Here is a 22,673-nt window from a genome sequence, read left to right on the forward strand (position 1 = left end):
GCGCCTTCTCTGATTTCAAGGGGTTTCGTTTGCTGGCCCTCAGCCTTCCCTCCATGCCCTCCTCCCTCTTTCACCTGATTAATTACTACTAATCCTTTCATGTTCCATCAAACAGAACCTTTGAAGAAACTGTCTGACACCATCCCATTCTAAGTCAAGCCCTTATTATATGTTTTCCTAGTACCATGTACCTTTACTCTGAGGCACTAATCAAAGTTGTATTTATTTATTTATTTTAAATACATCTTTATTGGAGTATAATTGCTTCACAATGCTGTGTTAGTTTCTGTTGTACAACAAAGTGAACGAGCCTTATGCATACATATATCCCCATATCCCCTCCCTCTTGCATCTCCCTCCCACCCTCCCTATCCCACCCCTCTAGGTGGTCACAAAGCACTGAGCTGATCTCCCTGTGCTACGCGGCTGCTTCCCACTAGCTATCTATTTCACATTTGGTAGTGTATACCTGTCCATGCCACTCTCTCACTTCGTCCCAGCTTACCCTTCCCTCTCCCCGTGTCCTCAAGTCCATTCTCTATGTCTACATCTTTACTCCTGCCCTGCCACTAGGTTTATCAGTACCAGTTTTTTTTTTAGACTCCATATATATGCGTTAGCATATGGTATTTGTTTTTCTGACTTACTTCACTCTGTATGACAGACTCTAGGTCCATCCACCTCACTACAAATAACTCAATTTCATTTCTTTTTATGGCCGAGTAATATTCCATTGTGTATATGTGCCACATCTTCTTTATCCATTCATCTAAATGTTGATGGACATTTAGGTCAAAGTTGCATTTAAATAATGTAAAATTCCAGGACTTCCCTGGTGGTCCAGTGGTTAAGACTGCACTCCCAATGCAGGGGGCCTGGGTTCAGGGAACTGGATCCCACATGCCGAAACTAAGAGCCCGTGTGCCAAACTAAGACCCAGCGCAACCGAAATAAATAAATAAAATAAAATAAAATAAAAATTTTTGAAGTATTAAAAAATTAACATAGAATTCCTTATCTACCATCCATTTCTATCCCTTGCTAGGAGAGCAATATGATGACTACCTTGTTCACTGCTTATCCCTTGTTCCTAATGTAACAGGCACAAAAACATAATTATATAAGGCAGATCCATTTTTGAAAAACTATTTAGTAATTTTAAATTATGTTTCATAGGGACATTTAATAAATAGGAAAATGACCATTTTGGAAAAAACCCAAAATATAATAAAGAAATAAGTAAAAATTAAAACATAATATATACACTATGATTATAAATAAAGACAGTGGGAAACAGGAAAAACTTGCAACTTAAAACAACATCAAAAGGATTCTTATTACCTCAGCTCTCTAAGCAAGCTGGTTTAAACCATTCTAGTGGGAGTACTGTTATACTGTGCTATTCTGCTTACAGAGATCACTGGGGAAAAACTATGTCTAAGAATTTGATTGCATTCAAGGAAAGACTTAAATTCCAGGACCTATCCCACAATGCTTAAGAAAAGTATCCCAATATCCCTGTTATCCACATGGCTCAGAATAAAAGGGAGAAAAAAAGGAAAAGATAAACTAAAATTAAATGAAATAACATAAAATAAAGTTATTAAAATAAAAATAATTTTTAAAAAAATTTTAAATGTAATCAAAAGAAGGAAAGAAGAATGCAACTAGACCAAAAAACAAGTCCACCAATTATAACAAGTGCTAAAAACTACACTAAAAAAAAAGAAAAAAAGGGCTTCCCTGGTGGCACAGTGGTTGAGAGTCCGCCTGCCGATGCAGGGGACACGGGTTCGTGCCATGGTCTGGGAAGATCCCACATGCTGCGGAGTGGCTGGGCCCGTGAGTCATGGCCGCTGAGCCTGCGCATCCGGAGCCTGCGCATCCGGAGCCTGTGCTCCGCAATGGGAGAGGCCACAACAGTGAGAGGCCCGCGTACCGGTTAAAAAAAAAAAAAAAAAAAAGAAAAGTATCCCAGAGTAGATGTACCTTTGCTTAACAGAGTCCTTTAAGGAGTGTTTGATGTGCAAGGGGAGAAATGGAGCTCAGCTTAGGGCAGGGACAACAGAGTTGAAATGCCCTGCATAATTAAAAAGAAATAATTTCAAGTTTCAAAGTTCAGCAATGGAAGAGAAAGAATTTTTAAAAAGAAAACAAGCAGTGAAAAAGCAAGACAGTATTTTTAATACTATTCCTGATTCTGAATGAACTTTATTTAACAAAGATGCTACCTACAGGAGAGCACATTGGTAAAACATCACTTCTTTGTGAATGGAAAAAGGTATCTGGCTGAATTCATTAGTTGTAGAATTGTTTTATCCACATGAGCCAATTCAAAACATGGAAAATCATTTTAATGAATATATTTTTAAAAATGATTTGTAGTTAATAAAATCAACTAAGTACAACCAACTTCCAGGACTGTGCCTCAACTATAAAACAAAAGTACTAGACACCACGATCTCCGTGGTACTTTTCAGATTTAGATTGGTATGAACTATTCTTCCTATTGAAATGGCAAAAAAATCCACCTTAGTGAAACTAAATTATATGGCAAACAGGAATGCCATTTGCTTCTGCAACAAAGCACTCCTGAATGATGTTGCTAAAATGTTTGCAGTCTCATGAATAAATGCACATGAAAAATATTAAATTCACCAGATAGGGTAAAGAACATAAAATTTACCATTTTAGCCATTTTTTAAGTGTACAGATGTGTTGCATTAGGTTCACTGACACTGTTGTGCAACCAAAACCACCATCTATCTCCAGAACTCTTTATCTTACACAACTGAATCTCGGGAATTCCCTGGCGGTCCAGTGGTTAGGACTCCGTGCTTTCACTGCTGAGGGTGCGGGTTCGATCCCTGGTCAGGGAACTAAGATCCCACGAGCCGTGCGGTGTGGCCCCAAAAGACACAAATAAACAAAAACAAAACTGAATCTCTATTCCCATTAAATAACTTCTCATTCCCTGCCCCTCAGCCTCTAACAGCCAGCATTCTACTTTGTCTCTATGGATTGAACTCCTCTGGGGACCTCATATAAATGGAACCATATGGTATTTGTCCCTTTGTGACTGGCTTATTTCACTGAGCATTTATCATGTTGCAGCATGTGTCAGAATTCCCTTCCTTTATAAGGCTGAATAATACTCCACTGCATGAATAGAACACACTGGGTTTATCCATTCATCTGCTGATGGACACTTGGGTTGCTTCTACTTTTTGGGTATGGTGACTAATGCTGCTATGAACATGGGTGTGCAAATATCTGCTCAAGTCCCTGCTTTCAATTCTTTGGGGTATATACTCAGCAGCCCCCAACAAGATTTCTTAAAATATATAAATAAAATATTGGTAGTACTTAAGTCTTGACTTAGGTACTACCAATTATATGTAAGACAATGTATCTGATACTTTACATCCACCTTTTTAAAGCTCATTATAACCTTATGTAACCAAGGTTATACTATCCTTCCTTTATGGATGAACAAATTGGGGCTCTAAGAAATTCAGAAATTCACCCAGGTCACATAAGGAGTGGTGAAAAAACATTTCTATAATTCAAAAGCTCAAGCCCTTCCCACCTTGCCTGCTTCTTTACATTCAACTCTATATAAAACATATTCACTTTTTCTCACTTTTTTCCCCACTAAATCCCTAGGTCAGCTTTTCTCCATGCTTCGTTCACCTTATTCTCTAGTCTCTGATACTGTATTCTTTCGTGATTCTGTGCTAGTCTGTGCCTAGCCTATGTTGCCCTCTCTCAAATCTTCTTCTACCTGTAAAAAAAAGTTTAAACGTTTCGATACACTCCAATCAAGGCAGCACTCATTTCTTCAAACCCACTACATAAAGCTTATACTACAATTAAATGTTTCAGAACCTCTGTATTATAAAAGCTGTATGATCACCAATGTTGCACCCTGGAACTGTGAAGGCAAGAATCATCCTTTTGTTACAACTTTGCTCCTTCCTCCATTCCCAAAGACAGCACTTCCCATACAGAAGAGATTCAAATGCTTAGTAAATTGCTTAAAATAATCTCTCCCTGTTCCTCCTCATTAGCTTTATGAAACTCTAGGTGCTTTGCCAAAACTATTCTAAAATTTGGTATTCAAATGTTCAGAACTATCTAATTGTCCTTTATTTATAGTACTTTGGATTTAAGTCCACTAAGAAAGGCATATTTTTACAAGATTGGAGTTCAAACTGATGAAGCTCAGAATCAGAGGTCTTATGGTTATCTGGTTTATTTTTTATAGGGGAAAAAAGAAGATACGGAACAAGAGCCCTCAAAATTCATCTGTTTGTATCAATCTCTATTAAGGGGGGTGGCTGTCAAATATTACGTTTTCCAGTATATCTAAAGTCATTAGTTAAGTTGTCCTTGGGATGTGTTTGATTAAGTTACCCCAGACATGACGGTGCCATTTCTACTCCATAGAAATTAGGTTTCAGTATATACCATAGAGAAAGTTCAACGACATCTGGCCCCAAACACCGAAAGCATTTTTGGTCACATCTAGGTAAAAGGATGTTTAAACAAGTTATGTTTCAACTTGATGAAAAGGACATCCGCTATTTTCAGTGAATAATCCCCAAGGTGAAAATTTTCAATCTACTGCCATATTCCATCAAACAATGGCTTCCCCTTCTGCTTCTGCTTCTGCTTGGATGAAATCCAATTAGAATTATTTACAAAATCAGCTGCCAGTAAGACAGAAGTTTGTAGACTGGTTTTATGTAATTTGTTATTTTTCTCCTTCTTCTACTATTAGAACATATACAAGGAAACCCAATTAAAGGCTTCTGATTATTTTTACTTATTCTTATAATATTTAAGCGGTATATATCCCATCCAAAACTCCACAGAAAACCATACAGAGGTTTCATCATAAATTCGATCTACAAGTCTCAACTTTCTTCCCAGGCTTCTAGTGTTTTAGAATACTATCTGACACTTGACCCAGCAATTCCACTCCTAGGTATATACCCAAGAGAACTGAACTGAAAGTGTATGTTTACACACAGACTTGTACGAACGTTCACAGCAGTGTTATTTTTAGGCAAGTAGAAACAACCCAAATGTCCATCAACTGACGAATGCATAAACAAAATGGTACATATGTACAATAAAATATTATTCAGCCATAAAAAGGAGTAAAGTGCTGACAGATGCTATGACACAGATGAACCTTGAAACATTATGCTAAGTGAAAGAATCCAGTCAAAATAGGCCGCTCATTGCACACTCCTGTTTCTACGAGATGTCTAGAACAGGCAAATCCATGGAGACAGAAAGCAGCTTAGTAGCTGCCTTGGGGTGGGGGAAGGGAGCTGGTGAGTGACTGCTAATGGGTAAGGGGTTTCTGGTTGGGGTGATGAAAATATTCTGGAATTATCCAGTGATGACAGCAGTACAACCTTGTGGTTATATTAGAAACCACGGAACTGTACAATTTAAAAGGGTCAATTTTATGACATGTAAATTATATCTCAATTTTTAAAACTGCATTTATAACTATTTGTAAGACCACCACCTGAATTTCTGCAGAAGTGAGCTTTACCAGATCACTGAAATGTAAAAGTATAATCATGTCTAGGTTTGATTCACAGCCCACTCTGCTAAAAATTGTACCCTCAAACACATAACTCGTACATAGAAAATAAGTGTGTGCAATTCTACTACCAATAGTACAACAAATGCAATTCCACTACTTTGGATTTTGTCTAATTTGGACTTTGTCTGAGCAAGGCTTTTACTTTAGCACCAAAGAGTGTATGTTGGGCAAATCAGTATTCCTGAGTTTTTATCTAACATGAAAACAAATTTTAGAATTTAGCATACTCTTACAGATTAATTCTGCTAAATTCCAGAGGGAAGAGAACAAACTTTTGTTAACAGCTATGTCCCAGACTAAGAAATGCTTTCCACGAACATATTCCATTTAATTTTCAAAGCAGTCCATGAGGCAGCTGTTACTGTTTCCGCGTTACAGGCTGAGAAAGCTGAAACTGAAAGAGGCCGCATGTTCCAAGGTTACAGATCTAAGGAATATCACAGCAAACAGAGAAGCCCAGGTCTGTACGGCAGCAAAGTCTCTTCTGCTTCACCTCACTCAGTAAATTTTACCTGTTAAAAGCAAACCTGAATGAGTAGAAAACTTAATAGCCACCTGGGGATCTTCTAAATCCCCCCGAGCTGACTCTGGGATCCTGGGGAGAGGACCACACTGTTCCTGTCTCAGTCGCTACAGAGTCATCCCTGGAACAGTTCTGGTCAGCACCGTCAGCTCCCCTGTCCCTTGGAGTGATATTCAAAATATTTTAACAGGAATATAAATTATTACATAAATCTAGCATTTTAAATATATTCTTCCATTCCCTTATGATATCAAATTACATTTATTATGAAACCTGCTTCCCAAGTGATTTAAGATACAGCATAAATTATCCATCAAATCATTCTGCTAATTCTCAAATCATTTCTTGATTTTTAGATGTTGTTGGAAGTATCTTTCGTTTGATTTGTCTTTCCGCAGCTAAACGATGCCCCTGACTGAGCCATGATTTGATACTGGGAACATCATCAAACTTCGCATGACTTCTTCCATTAAAATGACAGTCACTAGGTGACTGATCCTGCCACGTGGGGATTCACAGGCCTGCCTCCATTTCAGCTTCCAACTCTCCCCACCGTTCAACAAATCTCTGTTCTCATCATCCTCTCTCCTCTAACCACTGGGGGATGAAGAGAGTTGAAAGAGAAGAGAAAAGGAGGTTCGTGATGTCACTTGTTGGGTGTGTGTGCTGTCCTTTGGTCGTTCAGTAAGATCCAGGGCAGAGCGCCCTCCCCAGACCTCTTTCCTACGTGCAGAGACAGTCGCTACCCTCTCCTCCAAGGGGGGTGTCTCAAACAAAGCAGAGCTCCCTGAACCCACCTCAAAGCCTGTTAACTGCAACCTGAGGGAATGTGCTCGTGTGAAAGACTTGTTTATATCCCTGGTCCCAGGAGACCTCCCAAATACTGTTTGCTTCTCCCCACAGGGCACTTATTTGGGGGCACAGCTCAGCTGCACCACACAAACCCACCCCACTCCACTCCTGGACTTGACTTAAAGCAACTCCCCAGGACGGACCTAGAGTCTGTCATACAGAGTGAAGTAAGTCAGAAAGAGAAAAACAAATACCGCATGCTAACACATGTATATGGAATCTAAGGAAAAAAAAAAAGGTCGTGAAGAACCTAGGGGCAAGACAGGAATAAAGACACAGACCTACTACAGAATGGACTTGAGGACATGGGGAGGGGGAAGGGTAAGCTGGGACGAGGTGAGAGAGTGGCATGGACATATATACACTACCAAATGTAAAACAGATAGCTAGTGGGAAGCAGCCGCATAGCACAGGGAGATCAGCTCGGTGCTTTGTGACCACCTAGAGGGGTGGGATAGGGAGGGTGGGAGGGAGGGAGACGCAAGAGGGAAGAGACATGGGGACATATGTATATGTATAACTGATTCACTGTTATAAAGCAGAAACTAACACACCATTGCAAAGCAATTATACTCCAATAAAGACGTTAAAAAAAAAAAAAAAAGCAACTCCCCAGTCTCCCCACCCAAAATAATGTATTATCTGCAGCCTGTCCCCTAGCTGCAGTGCACAAACCAAAAAGTATGTCACGGGCTGAATTATGCCCTCCTAAAAGCCGTATGTTGAAGCCCTAACTCCTAGTACCTCAGAATGTGACTATATTTGGAGATAGGGCCTCTAAAGGTGATTAAGTTAAAACAAGAACATTAGGATGGGCCTGAATCCAACCTGACTGGTGTCTGGATAAGAACAGATTAGGACACCCCAGACACCAGGGATGCCCAGAGGGAAGACCACGTGAAGACACTGCGGGCGGCCATCTTTAGGCTAGAGAGAGAGGCCTCAGAAAAGCCAACGCTGCCGACACCTTGACCTCGGACCTCAAGCCTCCGGAACTGGGAGCAAATAAACTTCTGTTGCTTAAGCCACCCAGTCTGTGGCAGTTCCAGCAAACTAATATAGCATCTTGGAATCACAGTGTATGCTTGGCTTTTGAGATAAATCAGATATGCTGAAATCTGTATTATTAATTAATTTGACTAATCACAGTTAATAACATACTACTTATCAACAGACACAAAAGTATGTTTTAACAACCAAAATGGTCATAATAGTGTGTCAAGCTGAATATCTTGCCCGACTTCTCCCACTGTTATCGTGCTACAACTAACTAGCAAAATGCTAGCCAGGAATGAATCTAACTCCCTACCTCATTCATTCCAATCACATTTATCAATCAGGTAAACTTTCCAAAATCATTAGTAATAACTATTAAATGCTGCTGGTTAAGTACCCACCCCCACTCCCTTGGAGTCATTCTTGTATCTCCAGGCCCCCATGAATTCCAAACTACTGTTCCACCTCCGGCCCGTTCTCAGCACGCGACTGGAAGACAGAGGTTTCTGACCAAGAATGTCCTCCCCTGCTGGCCTCTACACCCCTCCTGAAATGCCAATCTCCAAAGCGGTGGCCTTCATCGCATACAAGGCTTGTCAATTTACCTATGCTACAGAACCCACCCTCTCCCAATTCCTCAGGGATCCTATTCCATCAAAGATTCCATTCTATTCCCTTTGGTTTAGGTCCGGAGGACCCAGTCTTCGGCTTTCTTCTCACTCTACACTCTCTCCGGACCATTTTATCCATGTCTATAACTTCAACTCTAGCTTATAAGCTGAAGCCTTCAAGGCTACAACCGTACCCTGAGTTCTCGAAACCAATATATTCAATTGCTATTAGGAAGCTGCTTGGATGCCACACCAATCACATCCAAAACCCATTCTGTCTTCCATTTCCTCCCTTAACAAATAACATCTGCACTCAACCAGCTGGCCAAACCAGGAAGTCTATTAAGTTACTGCACTTCAATTTCCTCGTTTGTAAAGTACAAACATCTACCTACATTGTAGGACTTATATAAAACAATGTCAGTGTCTGGTACAAGGGCCCTCTGTAACTACTGAATTAAACTGAGGTGGGAATTATTAAAATAAGAATGATGGGCATTAATTTTTGTTCGATAGTATTTAAAACTTTTTTAGGGGCTTCCCTGGTGGCGCAGTGGTTGAGAGTCTGCCTGCCGATGCAGGGGACACGGGTTCGTGCCCCGGTCCAGGAAGATCCCACATGCCGCACAGTGGCTGGGCCCGTGAGCCATGGCCACTGAGCCTGCGCATCCAGAGCCTGTGCTCCGCAGCGGGAGAGGCCACAACAGTAAGAGGCCCGCATACCGCAAAAAAAAAAAAAAAAAAAATTCAGAAAAAAATTTACATCCATCAACATGCATATGCCTGGATTTCCCACTAAACCAAATGGACACCAAACTACTGTAGTGGGCAGAGAAAAATTAACTATTCATCAAACATATTTCATTGTCTTTGGCACAGAGACCATATTCCCCATTCTCCCTTGAAATCAGGTGTGGACTGGCCAATAAAATGTGGACAGAAGTGGTCGATGCCACTTGGAGGGCTGGCCCATAAAAACCTCAGGCATGACCCTGCACTCCTCTCTTCCACAACCTGCCAGTTGTATGCTGATGTCCTGACTGATCTTGGAAACCACGTACTGATAGTAGCAGAGCCCCAAGATCCTGGGGCTCTGAATGACTAAGTGCAAAGAGCACACTCAAGACACCATCACAAAGCCGGGACTTTAAATGAGAAAGAAACGATTTCTATTTTGTTAAGCCACCAAAATGTCACAGGTTTATTCATTTGTTCCAGTACTTAGCTTTACCTGAACTAACATGTCTGCTGACAACTTAATCTCACTTACAAACAGAAAAATTCAGTGTTTAGCTATATCTCTCCCCTCACTAAATTCCAAAGGCTTACAGATCTTCATGTCCTAGTTCATTTTTTCAGTGAGCCTTCTCAATTTTGCTACTATGCTGAAATGATATCAAATTTCTCTGTACTGATATAATGAGCTTTAGCACGCCCCTAAATATTAACATTGATCCTATTTCTGCACTTATGTCTAAGTAACAGCCCCTGGAAACATGCTTCCTTTTAGAAGGAACAAAAAATAGTCAAACAAAAATTCGCAAAAGCAAATCATCAAATAAAAGATTTGACTGAACAACAGAAAAAGCCCTTTTAAAATACTTCTGCTCTTCATTCTGTCAACATTTATCAAACAGTTATTAAGTGTCTGGGATACATCAGTTAATAGTAAAAAACTTTTGTAGAGACTTGTCGAGTCCACATTCTAGTAGAGGAAAGAGAAATAATAAAGAAAGAAACATAATAAATATGGCGATTACAGAGTAAGTCAAAACATGTTAAGTGCTATGGAAAAATAAAAAGAGCAACACAAGAGCTGTGTGTGCTGGGTTTTTAAGAAACACCTTCATATTTAAGCAAAGAGAAATTTAAGCAAGATAAAGCCTTTACTCGGGGTTAGGTTCTGAAGTCTACAGGTAAATTAAATCCATATAATAAGAAAGCAATGATTCCACTTACTAGCTTATGACCTTGGACAAGCTGCTTAACTCCTGTGAGTCTCAATTTCCCCACTTATGAAGTGGTAAAAATAATATTTATGATTTAGGGATACTGCAAAGGTTATATAAATATAAATATTTAATATATAAAGAACAATGGCTTTAAAAAAATATCTGTAACTGGCCTAAAACACTCACTTAACCCATCATTCACATTCTCAGATGAGAGAATTAAAATATTAGTTAGGGTCTGAAGTGAGTTTTGCACACCTGAATGTCTCAAAATTAAATGACAATTTTTAGTATTATCACAGCAATATAAACTAAACCAAAAAAAGGAAGAAATATTTTTTTTCTTTGAGATGGAGGACATTTCCCCCAACTGTTAATTTTTCAACGAGAAAAAAAAAAAAAAAACCAAAAACATGACAGGGCACGAGAAAAAGTTTTAAGTGACTTATTTCAAGTAACTAATTATCTGTCATTTGTTTAACCATCCCTTGGGACAATCTGTAACCCACTCTGATAAGAAATGTGTAGAAAACAGACCTAGCTTTTTGTTGTTGTTCAATTATCAGTAGGACACTCAATGTTTGAGCTCACACAAGTACCCCTTAGGGACATGCTCTGCGTGCCATTGGCACTGTTCTTAATGAGGAAAAGCACAGAACTCCTTTAGTTCAATGCCAGAATTGTTTTATCTTCAAGTCAAAAGAACAACTATTTGGAGTAACACCAAAACAAGCATTTAACAATTACAAGCAGCAAGCTATTCATAAGCGTCACATTGTTAATGCTACTCTAATTATAAATAACCGTATTTTATCAAATAAAATATCTGTCAGCAAATTTTTAAGTCCCAGACACCTCTTTGACTGCTTTATTCCTTAACTTTAAGAAAAAAAATCTTTATTGTTTCAATTTAAAGAACCTCACTTAATTTTAAAGACTTCCTACAGAAAAGTGAGACACAGAGAATCCTTAAATTTTTAATTCATGGGTAGGTAATCTCAAAGAAAACTTACAAATCATAAACAAAGGCCTTAAACAGAATATGGTGCTTACAACAATCCTCAATGATAGTGAACCGGGAATATCTGAAGAAAGACTGCTCCCATTTTACTAACGTCCTATCTAAACTTTTTCCAAGAATGTAGTGCTTCCTTCCTGATTTAAGAAACACTCTACTGACTCAATGAAATGTCCCCTTTGCCTCTTTTTCTCCATTTCTGTTTTATTCTAAAAGCCAAGTATGACTTCCTAGGTTTCTTTTAGTGTCATTATCCATATGGTCCTTGCTCTTATTTAAAGCCTTTCCTTATACTTTACTCATTGATCCATGAAGGACCTACAAAATAAATGACTGGGCCAAATAAAGCAAAGATCAGTGTCCCTAGATTAACTGTGCTTTTTGAACATCACACAAATGGAAGTATACAGTTAGATACTCTTCTGTGTCTGCTTATCTTGCCCAACACAATGTCAAATTCATATTTGCTGTCGCATACGGTTACTTTTTACTGCTATGTAGTACTACATTGTACAACTACACCACAATGTACCCATTTTCCTGTTGACAGACATTTGGGTCATCTTTTACTTTTAGGATATTGTGATTACAGCTGTTATGAGGTGTCTTGCACATGTCTTTTGGTGACATAAGCCTCACTCCTCTTGGGTATATACCCAGAAGTAATCATATAGTAGACACATTCCAGCTAGATACTGCCACCAAAGTTTTTTTAAATGGTACAGGCAGTATTTATGATTTAGTCATGCTGGTGAGTGAATGGTATCTCACCGTGGTTTCACTTTACATTACTCTAGTGAATAATGATGCTGAACACCGTTTAGTGAACATTCAGTCATCTGAATATTCACATTTTTAAGGCCCCTATTCACCTTTTATGGTCCTTTTTTTTAATAATAAATTTATTTATTTTTGGCTGCATTGGGTCTTCATTGCTGCACGTGGGCTTTCTCTAGTTGTGGCAAGTGGGGGCTACTCTTTGTTGCGGTGCGTGGGCTTCTCACTGCGGTGGCTTCTCTTGTTGCGGAGCACAGGCTCTAGGCACACGGGCTTCAGTAGTTGTTGATCCGATTTTCCTTTAGCAGTTAATGCTTTTTTGTGTCATTAAAAAAAAAATCTTTCCTACCACAAGGTCACGAAGATACTCTCGTATGTTTTCTTCTAGAGGCTTGTTTCAGCTTTCACTTCACCCTTCTTTCTCCCATTATCTCCGATCTTCTCTCCCAACCCTGCCAAATCTGTCACATGCAAGGCTGTGCTTGCATGTGGCAACATAAACTGAATTCATGAAATCTTTTTTATTATATGTGCTATTATTTTGAAAATCAAATAAATCCCTGATAGTAAATAATAAATGATGAGGATGGGAATGTACCCTCTTTCAGAATATACTATAATGACTCCTCATGGAAATGTGTTATCACTTTAGTTTATAATAACACGCCTCCAGTTTTAACCGATACACGCAGGCACCTTCTCTTACTAATATCAACACGTTTCAACAACCACAGGTCGACATTTCTGAAAAACAAGTGCTGAAATGATAACCAGACTAAAACTGAACATATATTGACCAGGTACCAAATGAACTCATTTCCTACTACTGAACTTACCTGAGCTCAGTGGAATCAGCTATTTGATAGAAAGGAATACAGAACTTCCATTTACTTCTATAAATATGCATCAGCCTTTGATTTTGTCTTTCTGCAAATTTCAGGGTATGTCTGAATTATACATATCTCTCCTCACAGTGAACTCACAATAAGAAAAGGATGAAGAGGATCAGATCAAGTACCTTAAACATTTGCGCCAACTAATTTCCAAATGGTGATAATCACCAAGATCCAGTACTCCATGAAACATTTTAAATGAATATATAAAACCCAGTACTGGGCTTCCCTGGTGGCGCAGTGGTTGAGAGTCCACCTGCAGATGCAGGGTACACAGGTTCGTGCCCCGATACGGGAAGATCCCACGTGCTGCGGAGCAGCTGGGCCCGTGAGCCATGGCCGCTGAGCCTGCGCATCCAGAGCCTGTGCTCCGCAACGGGAGAAGCCACAACGGTGACAGGCCTGCATACCCCCCCCCCAAAAAAAAAAACCCAGTACTACCCTAAACTTCCCAGTATGGAGTCACACTATGAGATGTTCTGGTCCACCTGGCTAAGTGATACATTCTCTTTCATGAACTTACTATGACTGAAACTTAGAGCCACAAGTGAGATATACCCATAGTGGGAAATGAGTTATGCCCTGTCTGAATACACCCTACTCACTCAAGAATAAAGTTCATCTATTAAGTCTGTGTCCTCAGTTACTTTATTAAAATCTATCAATGACTGACACTACACAGAAAAATAAAGCCCATTAAGCATTTTTAGATTACCTTTACATTACTATTCAGAAGTTCTAATTTTTTAAAGCCAGTAATATTTCACCAAGCATCAATTAAAATTCAGGCAATGCACATAAATCATGTAACGAACTATTTTTTTTTTTAATGTTACCACTACAATGAACCTAGACTCACCTGTAGTAATGGCTCTGTGGAACTGATGCATGTCTTCTCCTGAGAGCTCCTGGGCTACCTGCAATATCTTTTGTCTGACACCATCCAATTTAATTTCTGCTTCAGTCAGTATTTCGTCCATATAAGGAGCACTGTAATCAAGATATTGGGAACTTTTAAAACATCAGTCAGATGTTTTGATAGTGAAAAACTGAGACAATCTACATATCAATTAACATAGGGCTAAATAAATATCCTATGTATCTGGAAACTTCTAACGCAAAACTACAACTACAGTTTACTAAAAAAAAGGTTAAAAAATCAAAACATGGAAAAATGCTATAATATTAAGTGAAAAGAGAAGTATAAAAAGTTGTACTTATAATATGACCATAACTACAAGAAAAATTATGTTCATAAAAATATGACATCTGGAGACGTCTACTTTTAGTCAGGATGGAGTAACATGGACAGGATTTATCATCCCACCATAAAACTAAACAACTAAAGAGAAATACATATATACAAAAAAAATGGTTTTCAGACGTTGGGCAACAGGCAGCATGGGACAGTGATCCCTGAGAGAAGGGTGAAGAAAAGGACATGTGCCTTATTATGACTGTCCCATCTAACTGCCTGCAGTGCAGTGACAGTGCAGGGATGAGAAACTTAGGTGGACCCTGGGAGTCTCCCTGAGCAGAGGGGGAGGAAGTGGGAGTTCAGGTTGGTAAAGATGGCTAAAACTTGCAAGGCAGAGTAACAAAGGAGAAAACTACACACAGTTTTTAGAGATCTACACAGGGGACCCACTCAAGTCTGCAGCTGAACTCTGATCAGTGCAGACTTGTGAGGAAACTACCCAAGGCTGAAAAATGAACCACCCTAAGTGAGCACGCAAAATGATATACAGAGCTCACACAAGACCAGAAATAGTTGATTCATCACTGGCAGACTGACACTACAAAAAGTATTAAAGGTGAAGTTCTCTAGGCAAAAGGAAAATGGTACCAGATGAAAATCTGGATCTGTACATAAAGGAATAAAGGACACCAGAAATGGGAAATATATATAAAAATATAATTTTGTTATTTTTTAAAAATCATATTGTTTAAATAAAAATAATAATGTATTATGGGGATTATAAATAATATAGAAGTAGCATATATTTCAAAGTAGCACAAAGGCCAAGCCTGTAGAGGTGAAATGGAAAAGGAAGTATACTATTATAGGGTTCATATACTATAGGCAAAGTGATATGCAAGCTGTCCTTACCTTGTACAGTATCACATTAACTGAAAAGTGTGCGTATCAATATTATGACCTCAATTTGCAAAGTAAATGTTACCACAGAACCATGCAAAAGACAGACATGATTCTGAGATGCACAAGTTTCAATTAACACAGTATTGTGCAAAGTAAAGACAGCAGACTGTGACAAGTCATATATTATAAACCATAAAACAACCACTATAAAAATAAAACAAAAAAGGTACAGCTAATAAGCCAACAAATAAGATAAAATGGAATTATAAAAAAGTCTTCACAACATTGTAAAGCAATGATACCCCAATTTAAAAAATATATATTCAACCCAAAATAAGGCAAAAAAGTGGAAAAGGGATCATAAATTTAATTCCTACCATATCAATAATCACATTAAATGTGAACAGTCTAAACACCTCCATAAAAGGCAGAGACTGGATAAAATGGATAAATGGATAAAAAAGCAAGAAAGACAAGAAATCCTCTTTAAATATAGACACAAATAGATTAAAAGCAAAAGGACAAATAAAGATATACCCTGTTAACACTGATCAAAAGAAAACTAGAGTAGCTGTATTAACAAAGTAGAATTCAAAACAAAGAATATTTCCAGGGATACTATCATAAAAATAAGGGTCAATCCATCAAGTGAACAGAACAACCCTAAATATTAATGCATCAAATAAAAGAGCTTAAATACATCAAGCAAAAACTAATAAAAGGGCAAAAAGAAATAGACAAATCCACAAGTATCATCAAGAGATTTGAACCTCTCTCAATAATTGTAGAACAAGTATACAGAAAATCAGTAATAACACAGATGATTGAACAACATCATCAACCAATTTAATTGACATTTATAGGACACTACACCCAACAATAGCAGAATACATATACTTTTCAAGTGTACAAGGTCCAGACAGACCATATTCTGAGCCAATACCAAGCTTCAGTAAATTTAAAAGAATTCAAATCATAAAAAATATGCTTGGAAAATTCCTAAATATTTGGAAACAAAATAACATCCAAACAACCAATGGGTCAAAGATGAAATCAAAATGAAAATTAGAAAGCATTTTGAACTGAATGAAAATGAAAAAACAACATACCAGAATTCGTGGAATGTAGCTAGTGTACTTAGAGCCATAAAAGGGAAATTTATAGCACTAAATGCCTATATTAGAAAAGAAGAAATGATCTGTTTCTTCTTTGTGATCTCAGCTTCTGTCTTAAGAAACTCTTTAGAAAAGGAGTAAATGAATCCCAAGTAAGCAGAAAGAAGGAAATAACAGAAATCAATGTGTCAGAAAACCAAAACATACAGAATATCAATGAAATCAACAGCAGTCCTTTAAGATCAATAAAATTGATAAACCTCTAGCCAGACAGATCAGGAAAAAGAGAGGATACAAATTACCAACTTCAGGAATGAGAGAGAGAACATTACAACAGATTCTACAGAAATTAAAGGATAATAAAAGAACATTATGAGATGAAATGGAAAAATTCCTTAAAAGACCAAACTACCAAAGCTCACTAGCAGAGATATCTACCTACATCTATTAAAGAAAATAAAGTACAGTTAAAATATGAAATCTGCTCATTAACAGTAGTTATCTTTATGTACTCTAGCTGATTTCTCTCATAAAGTATTTTTACTTTCTGTAGTTTATAATTTTTCTGAAGTTTACCCTTTCCTCAGTTTACTAATCAAAGTATATGTATAATATGGACACAATTATGATAAAAAAGTATAAAATATGAAATCTGCTCATTGATAGTGGCTATCCTAGTGTATTGTCACTGACTTCTTTCACTCGGTAGCTTTACTTTTCTGTCATTTTGTATTTTTCTAAAGATTACTATTTTCTAAGTTTACCATAATGCATATTTATTATTTTTTGGTGGACAAATATTTACAAGATGACTGTACACAATAACATGGCTTTTTCTAAAATATTAAGTTCTCCTGTCACAGTTCTACTATTTCTTTAAACTGCTGAATATTGAGAGCAATTGTTTTAAAACTGCAATTTCTAGTAGAAAAAAGTGTTCATAACTAACCAGATCAGTGTTGCTTCTTTCCATAATACAAGCTCAAGTGTGTACAAGCTATGTGAAAACTGGTTCAAAAAACAAGCAAAAACTAATTTTAGAGTCAAGGATGAAAAAGAAAATGTTAACAGTGCCACATTCCAATAAACCTATATATGGCAAATTTGCTTCCACTTAGTGGAATAAAAATTAAAGCATTTCAGAATTACCTTAAAAGTTATAAGTGAATAGAATACTTCAATAATATTTTAATAATAAAAAGCTCATAAATTATATTTGGTCTTTCTTAAATACTTAAAAGACACATGGTGGGAAGCCCATCATTGCTATCCTTCTACAGGCATTTGGAATTGGTAATGTAACAAGAATCTCTCTTTGGGAGTTACAGGGTGGGTGATTTCCACCCCCACGTAGAACAGAGAAGCAAAGAAAGCTAGTCAAATGAAATATGAAGCAAACCAAGATAAGAGATGGAGATACCCAACCGCATTCATATAATATTCCTGAATCTTCTTTCTAATTCACTCCCTTCCTCTTAATTTAGGCTACTTTAAGCTGGCTTCTTTTACTTGCAACAAAGAAATCTATTAAATATACAGAGCCTACCTAGAAAAATATTAAAGTCCTAGAGAACGAATGGCGCAGAGCTGAAGGTAGAGGAACTTTCAAAGAATTAAGTAGTCAACACTATCACATGCTGCAAAAATGTGAGTCAGAAAAAAAGCAGAAGAGTGTGTACTAGACTCAGCAATGTGAAAGTAACAAGGGCAATTTCAATTCTGTGAGGCAGAAAGCCACACCGCAATGAACTGAAAAATGAATGGGAAAGTAAGTTAAGCAGAATATAACATTTATCTAATATTAAAATTTCTGCACACATCATCCAAGGAAAGCTTTAATGTAACAGGTGCTAGTAAACCATTAAAAATTTAATATTTCACAAACAGTAGCTCTATCTTGGTGAACGACCTTAACAGAACATAAATCCCTAGCTGTTCTGAAAATAAGAATTGGTCCCTATTTTTATTAAAATGTTTATTCTTAAAATCTACCTGCTACTAACGTCCTCTGACCCCAGTGTTCAAAAAAAGTCAGCTAGTTACTGTCCACTGACTTACGATATATATTAAATACGATATATATAAAACACGTATAAAACTGTATCCAACTGTGACAAATTTTGAAGATATTTACTCACCTTGTAATCCTGTGGAGGAGAAAAATTGTCCTTTTACTTTCAACAGTTATATCCCGACTAAGTTTCACAAGTCTCTCGTATTTGTCATGTCTTGCATCAAGTTCCTGTTGAAATGCTAAGAACACATTATTATGAACATAAGCATGCTTATTCTGCACTTGAAGCCTATCAAACAATATTGGAGAAACCACCTTATTTACTTTTAAAGTACTTGGAAATCAAAGACTGCTACTAACCGAGGTATTTTTTCTTTAAGTAGAGGCATGCCTTCGCTGGATTTTACCACTCAGAGGCTCACAGTGAGACATGTATTTTGTAACAAGTATCTGTTCTAATAAACATGAGACTTTTACCACAAAATTATCACATATAACTACCTACAAAAACTACTTTCAACTACCTCGCTAGGTTATGTAATTTTTAATCACCTTACCATATACAATAAAAATATCTACAAAAAATAAACTGGAATTTTAAAATTAAGTTTATAGGGCTTTCCTGGTGGCACAGTGGTTGAGAGTCTGCCTGCCGATGCAGGGGACACGGGTTCGCGCCCCGATCCAGGAAGATCCCACATGCCGCGGAGCGGCTGGGCCCGTGAGCCATGGCCGCTGAGCCTGCGCGTCCGGAGCCTGTGCTCCGCAACGGGAGAGGCCACAACAGTGAGAGGCCCGTGTACCGCAAAAAAAACCCAAAAAACAAAAAACTAAAATTAAGTTTATAACCCCTTAATAACATCAACTTTCTGAATTCTCAAGCCCTAGTTGTTGAAATACCCATAAACCACTTACTTATCTTAATAACCACTTTATTTTAGAAGCACTGTCACTCCAAAGACCTAGCAAGTTGCCTGTCCTATAGGGAGCAATCCACAGAGGAATTCTGAATACAAAGGTTTATTCAGAACCTGACTTAACTATGAACCAAATTAGTAGTTGACAAAGACCTAAATACATCTGGTCTTTTATTACTGAGATAATAATTAGGCTAGGATTTTGCCCAATATTTCAAGACAATGAAATGTATTCACTATTTATTTGGACTACATTAATGACCACTGTGAATTATATACTATAAATACAAAGTTAAGGCAATTTCTACCCTCAATGAGCTCAGTCCAGTATGAGACAGAGATGTAAACAAAAAATTAAATGTAATCATGCTATAATAAATATATAGAAAAGGTTCAGTAAAGCAGGAACTACATTTTTCTTGTTCACTATCAACACATGCCAGAACATAGATGCTCAATAAATATCTCCTGACTGAATGGATGGATGTTCAATGAATGCAATGTTTGTCACCAAGTTTGCTTGGGAGGAAAATCCGAAAGGCTTCAAAGGGAAGAAGCTACTTGACCTGGGTCTTGAAGAAAACTACAGTACACCAGGTGGGCAACGGGGCACCAAGTTGGAAGCAATTCCCAGCTTAAGGAACTATGTGCACAAAGGCAGGTAGAAACATAAAACAGCAAAATATGCTTGGAAACAAGCAGCTCAGTATGGGGTGTGTGAGAACATACCGGTGGGGAATATTGGCTTGGCCAAAACGTTCGTTCGGTTAATGAATACGTTGCTCAATAAAGTTCTTGGTGAAACTGAAAAATGCCTTTTATAGTTACTTAAAACCGAACGAACTTTCTGGCCAACCCAATACTTGCCCCAGCGTACCGATAGTTTTTCCACTGAGTATATAGCTCTATCAATATGCTTTCTGCTCAATTACAACTAGTTGTCTTACACCCCTGAAGATCACTGTATGTGCTGTGGCAGTTCTAAAATATGTCCACAAATCACCTGATACCCCTCCCTTCAAAAAGAGGAACCTAATTCCCTTCCTCTTAAATATGAGGCAGAGTTTTAAAACTACCTCATTGGTAACAAAAGAACTGTAGCAAAAGTGACAGTGTATGATGTCCAAGATCAGGACATAAGAGAATTGTGGTCTCTTTCTCTTCCTCGGTCCGGGGGAAGCCAGATGCCACAACACGAGGACACTCAAGCAGTACTATGGAGGGGTCCACGTGGAGAGGAACCCAGAGCTGGCTGTTGGCAGAAGGCCTACCTTGCCGATAGCTGTGGATCCTTCAACCCAATTCAAGCCTTCAGATGGCTGCACGTTAGAACCAACAGCTAACTAAGCCCCCTCTCAGATTCCTGAACTACAGAAACTGTAAAGAACAGGGTGCTGGAGTAATTCCCTGGTGGTCCAGTGGTTAGGACTCCGCACTTCCACGGCAGGGGGGCATGGGTTCGATCCCTGGTCAGGGAAATAAGATCCTGCGTGCCATGCGGCATGGCCAAAAAAAAAATAGGATGCTGGGCAGAAGAGTTAGGTGAATTTTGTTTTATGTTGAGTTTTGCAACAGCTTGCCCAAGTTAATATACTGAGAAAAGGGGAGCTGTGAACACATGTACACGTACGATTTACATGTACATGGATTCCCACTCTCTGCAAAGTGCTGCAGTCAAAACAAAACTACAGGCCCTGTCTTCAAAAGTCTAGCTGGGAAAACAAAACCAATACACGTTAAAAATTGAAAAATTAAATACACGTATATATACAGCTGATATATATATATATGTATACACACACACACACACATAGCTGATACATATACACATATATATACACTTTAAACATACATCTAATGAAAATACACATATATACCTGATACACACACACACACACACACACCTGGGGGGGGTGAGTATATATATTTATCAGGTCCACAGTAATTTTTAGTTACGTGGCACGTCTGATGTTAATTAACTAATGTTTACCTGCGAAACTGTAATGGGAAAAAGAGTCAAGACGTCTGTAATCTCAACTCTGAGGGCAGACCCAGCACTATGGCAAAACCCCCGGGGAAATTCTCAGAGGCTGTTTTCACGTGCATAACATGGCTAATCGATCCTTCTTACAAACCCTTTAGTTCTCTTCCCTTCGCCAGCTTACATGACAAGAGAACTTACATTTGAAGGCCAACAACACAGGTGAAGAGGAATTAACATCCTTCCCTTCTCTTCTCTGGTTATGTGGGAAATTGTCGTGCTTCCTTTTCCTGAACCCTCCTGATCCTTACGTAGAGAAGGAGAAAAAGGTTGGACAAGTCTCTTCCATCGCCAAGGAGCTGACAAAACATGACACAGGCAAACCCCTCCCTTCCTTTAAAACCAGGCACCCCCAAGGCCCTCGCCACAGAGGCTTCCTCAGCAGACGACAGAAAAGCAACCCTGCCTTCTCCCCCCCAAACCTTACGCTCACCCAGGCCTCCCCCAACAAGTACCTTGATCTGGCACAAGGTGGGGCAATTACCGAACTAAGATAAAAACGGCTCGAGGATTAAAAACAGAGAGGCGCAAACAGGGCCAATGTGGCCGGGAAATCACCAGGGCCGCCGCCCCTCCCGGAGCCTGCGCGGGGAGAGGGCACCTTTAAGGGGTGGGAAGTGGAAAACGCGACCAAAAGGCTGGATGAGATAAATAAATAACGCCCAAAGCCGTTGAAGACGCCACCTTCTTTGCTGCTCATGTCGTCACGGTCTACGGCGAGAAGAGACGACACTCCGCGCCTCGGGGCGTGCACGATGCGTACAGCAGCAGCCGAAGACCCCGAAGCGCTAACCTGCGCAGCCGGCCGACGTCGACGCCCCGGCCGGAAGCGCACGCCCGCAGCCACTCAAGCTTCTCTCTTTTCCTCACACACTTCCGGCCGCGTCCCAGTCCCGCCTCCGCTGGCTCCGCCCCGCGCGTGGCCCGGGGGACCTCGCGCCCTCGAGCCGTTGTCACGCCTGCCCTCTGCTGTGCCTGAAGATAGAAACGACTTTACACGCTTCTCTGCATGAGCCGTCCATTAAAAAAGACGATGCATCCCCCTGAGGGTGAGAGCAGTGTGAAGGTGGGAAAGCGACGAAAGATGTACGTGATTTTTTTTTTTTTTTTTTCCTCAAGGCACCTTTGGAGCACCCTCGCGTTCCCTCGGCGTGGCCCCCGCCTCCCGCGCGGTGCATAGTGGGGGGTTGTAGTTTGCCGCTGGAGCCGGCCCTGCAGCGTCCGGGGCTGGTAGGTG

General features: G+C 39.0%; 1 protein-coding gene across 2 annotated transcripts in view; it reads right to left on the reverse strand.

Moving 5' to 3' along the window:
* TSNAX (translin associated factor X) overlaps nt 1-22,273 on the reverse strand; it is a 32,954-nt gene extending 10,681 nt beyond the window's left edge. For both annotated transcript variants that reach the window (XR_004035790.2, XM_030839586.2), the window contains exons 1-4: nt 22,121-22,273; nt 21,578-21,682; nt 18,603-18,717; nt 14,108-14,238 (exon numbers count right to left, since the gene is read on the reverse strand). Coding sequence is in view for 1 of the 2 variants with exons in the window: in XM_030839586.2 (XP_030695446.2) it covers nt 14,108-14,238; nt 18,603-18,717; nt 21,578-21,682; nt 22,121-22,136 (367 nt within the window). In the remaining variant the exon portion in view is untranslated. The remainder of the gene's footprint in view (nt 1-14,107; nt 14,239-18,602; nt 18,718-21,577; nt 21,683-22,120) is intronic.
* Nucleotides 22,274-22,673: the final 400 nt, after the last annotated feature.

Source organism: Globicephala melas, chromosome 16, assembly GCF_963455315.2.
Source record: "Globicephala melas chromosome 16, mGloMel1.2, whole genome shotgun sequence".
Classification (NCBI taxonomy): domain Eukaryota; kingdom Metazoa; phylum Chordata; class Mammalia; order Artiodactyla; family Delphinidae; genus Globicephala; species Globicephala melas.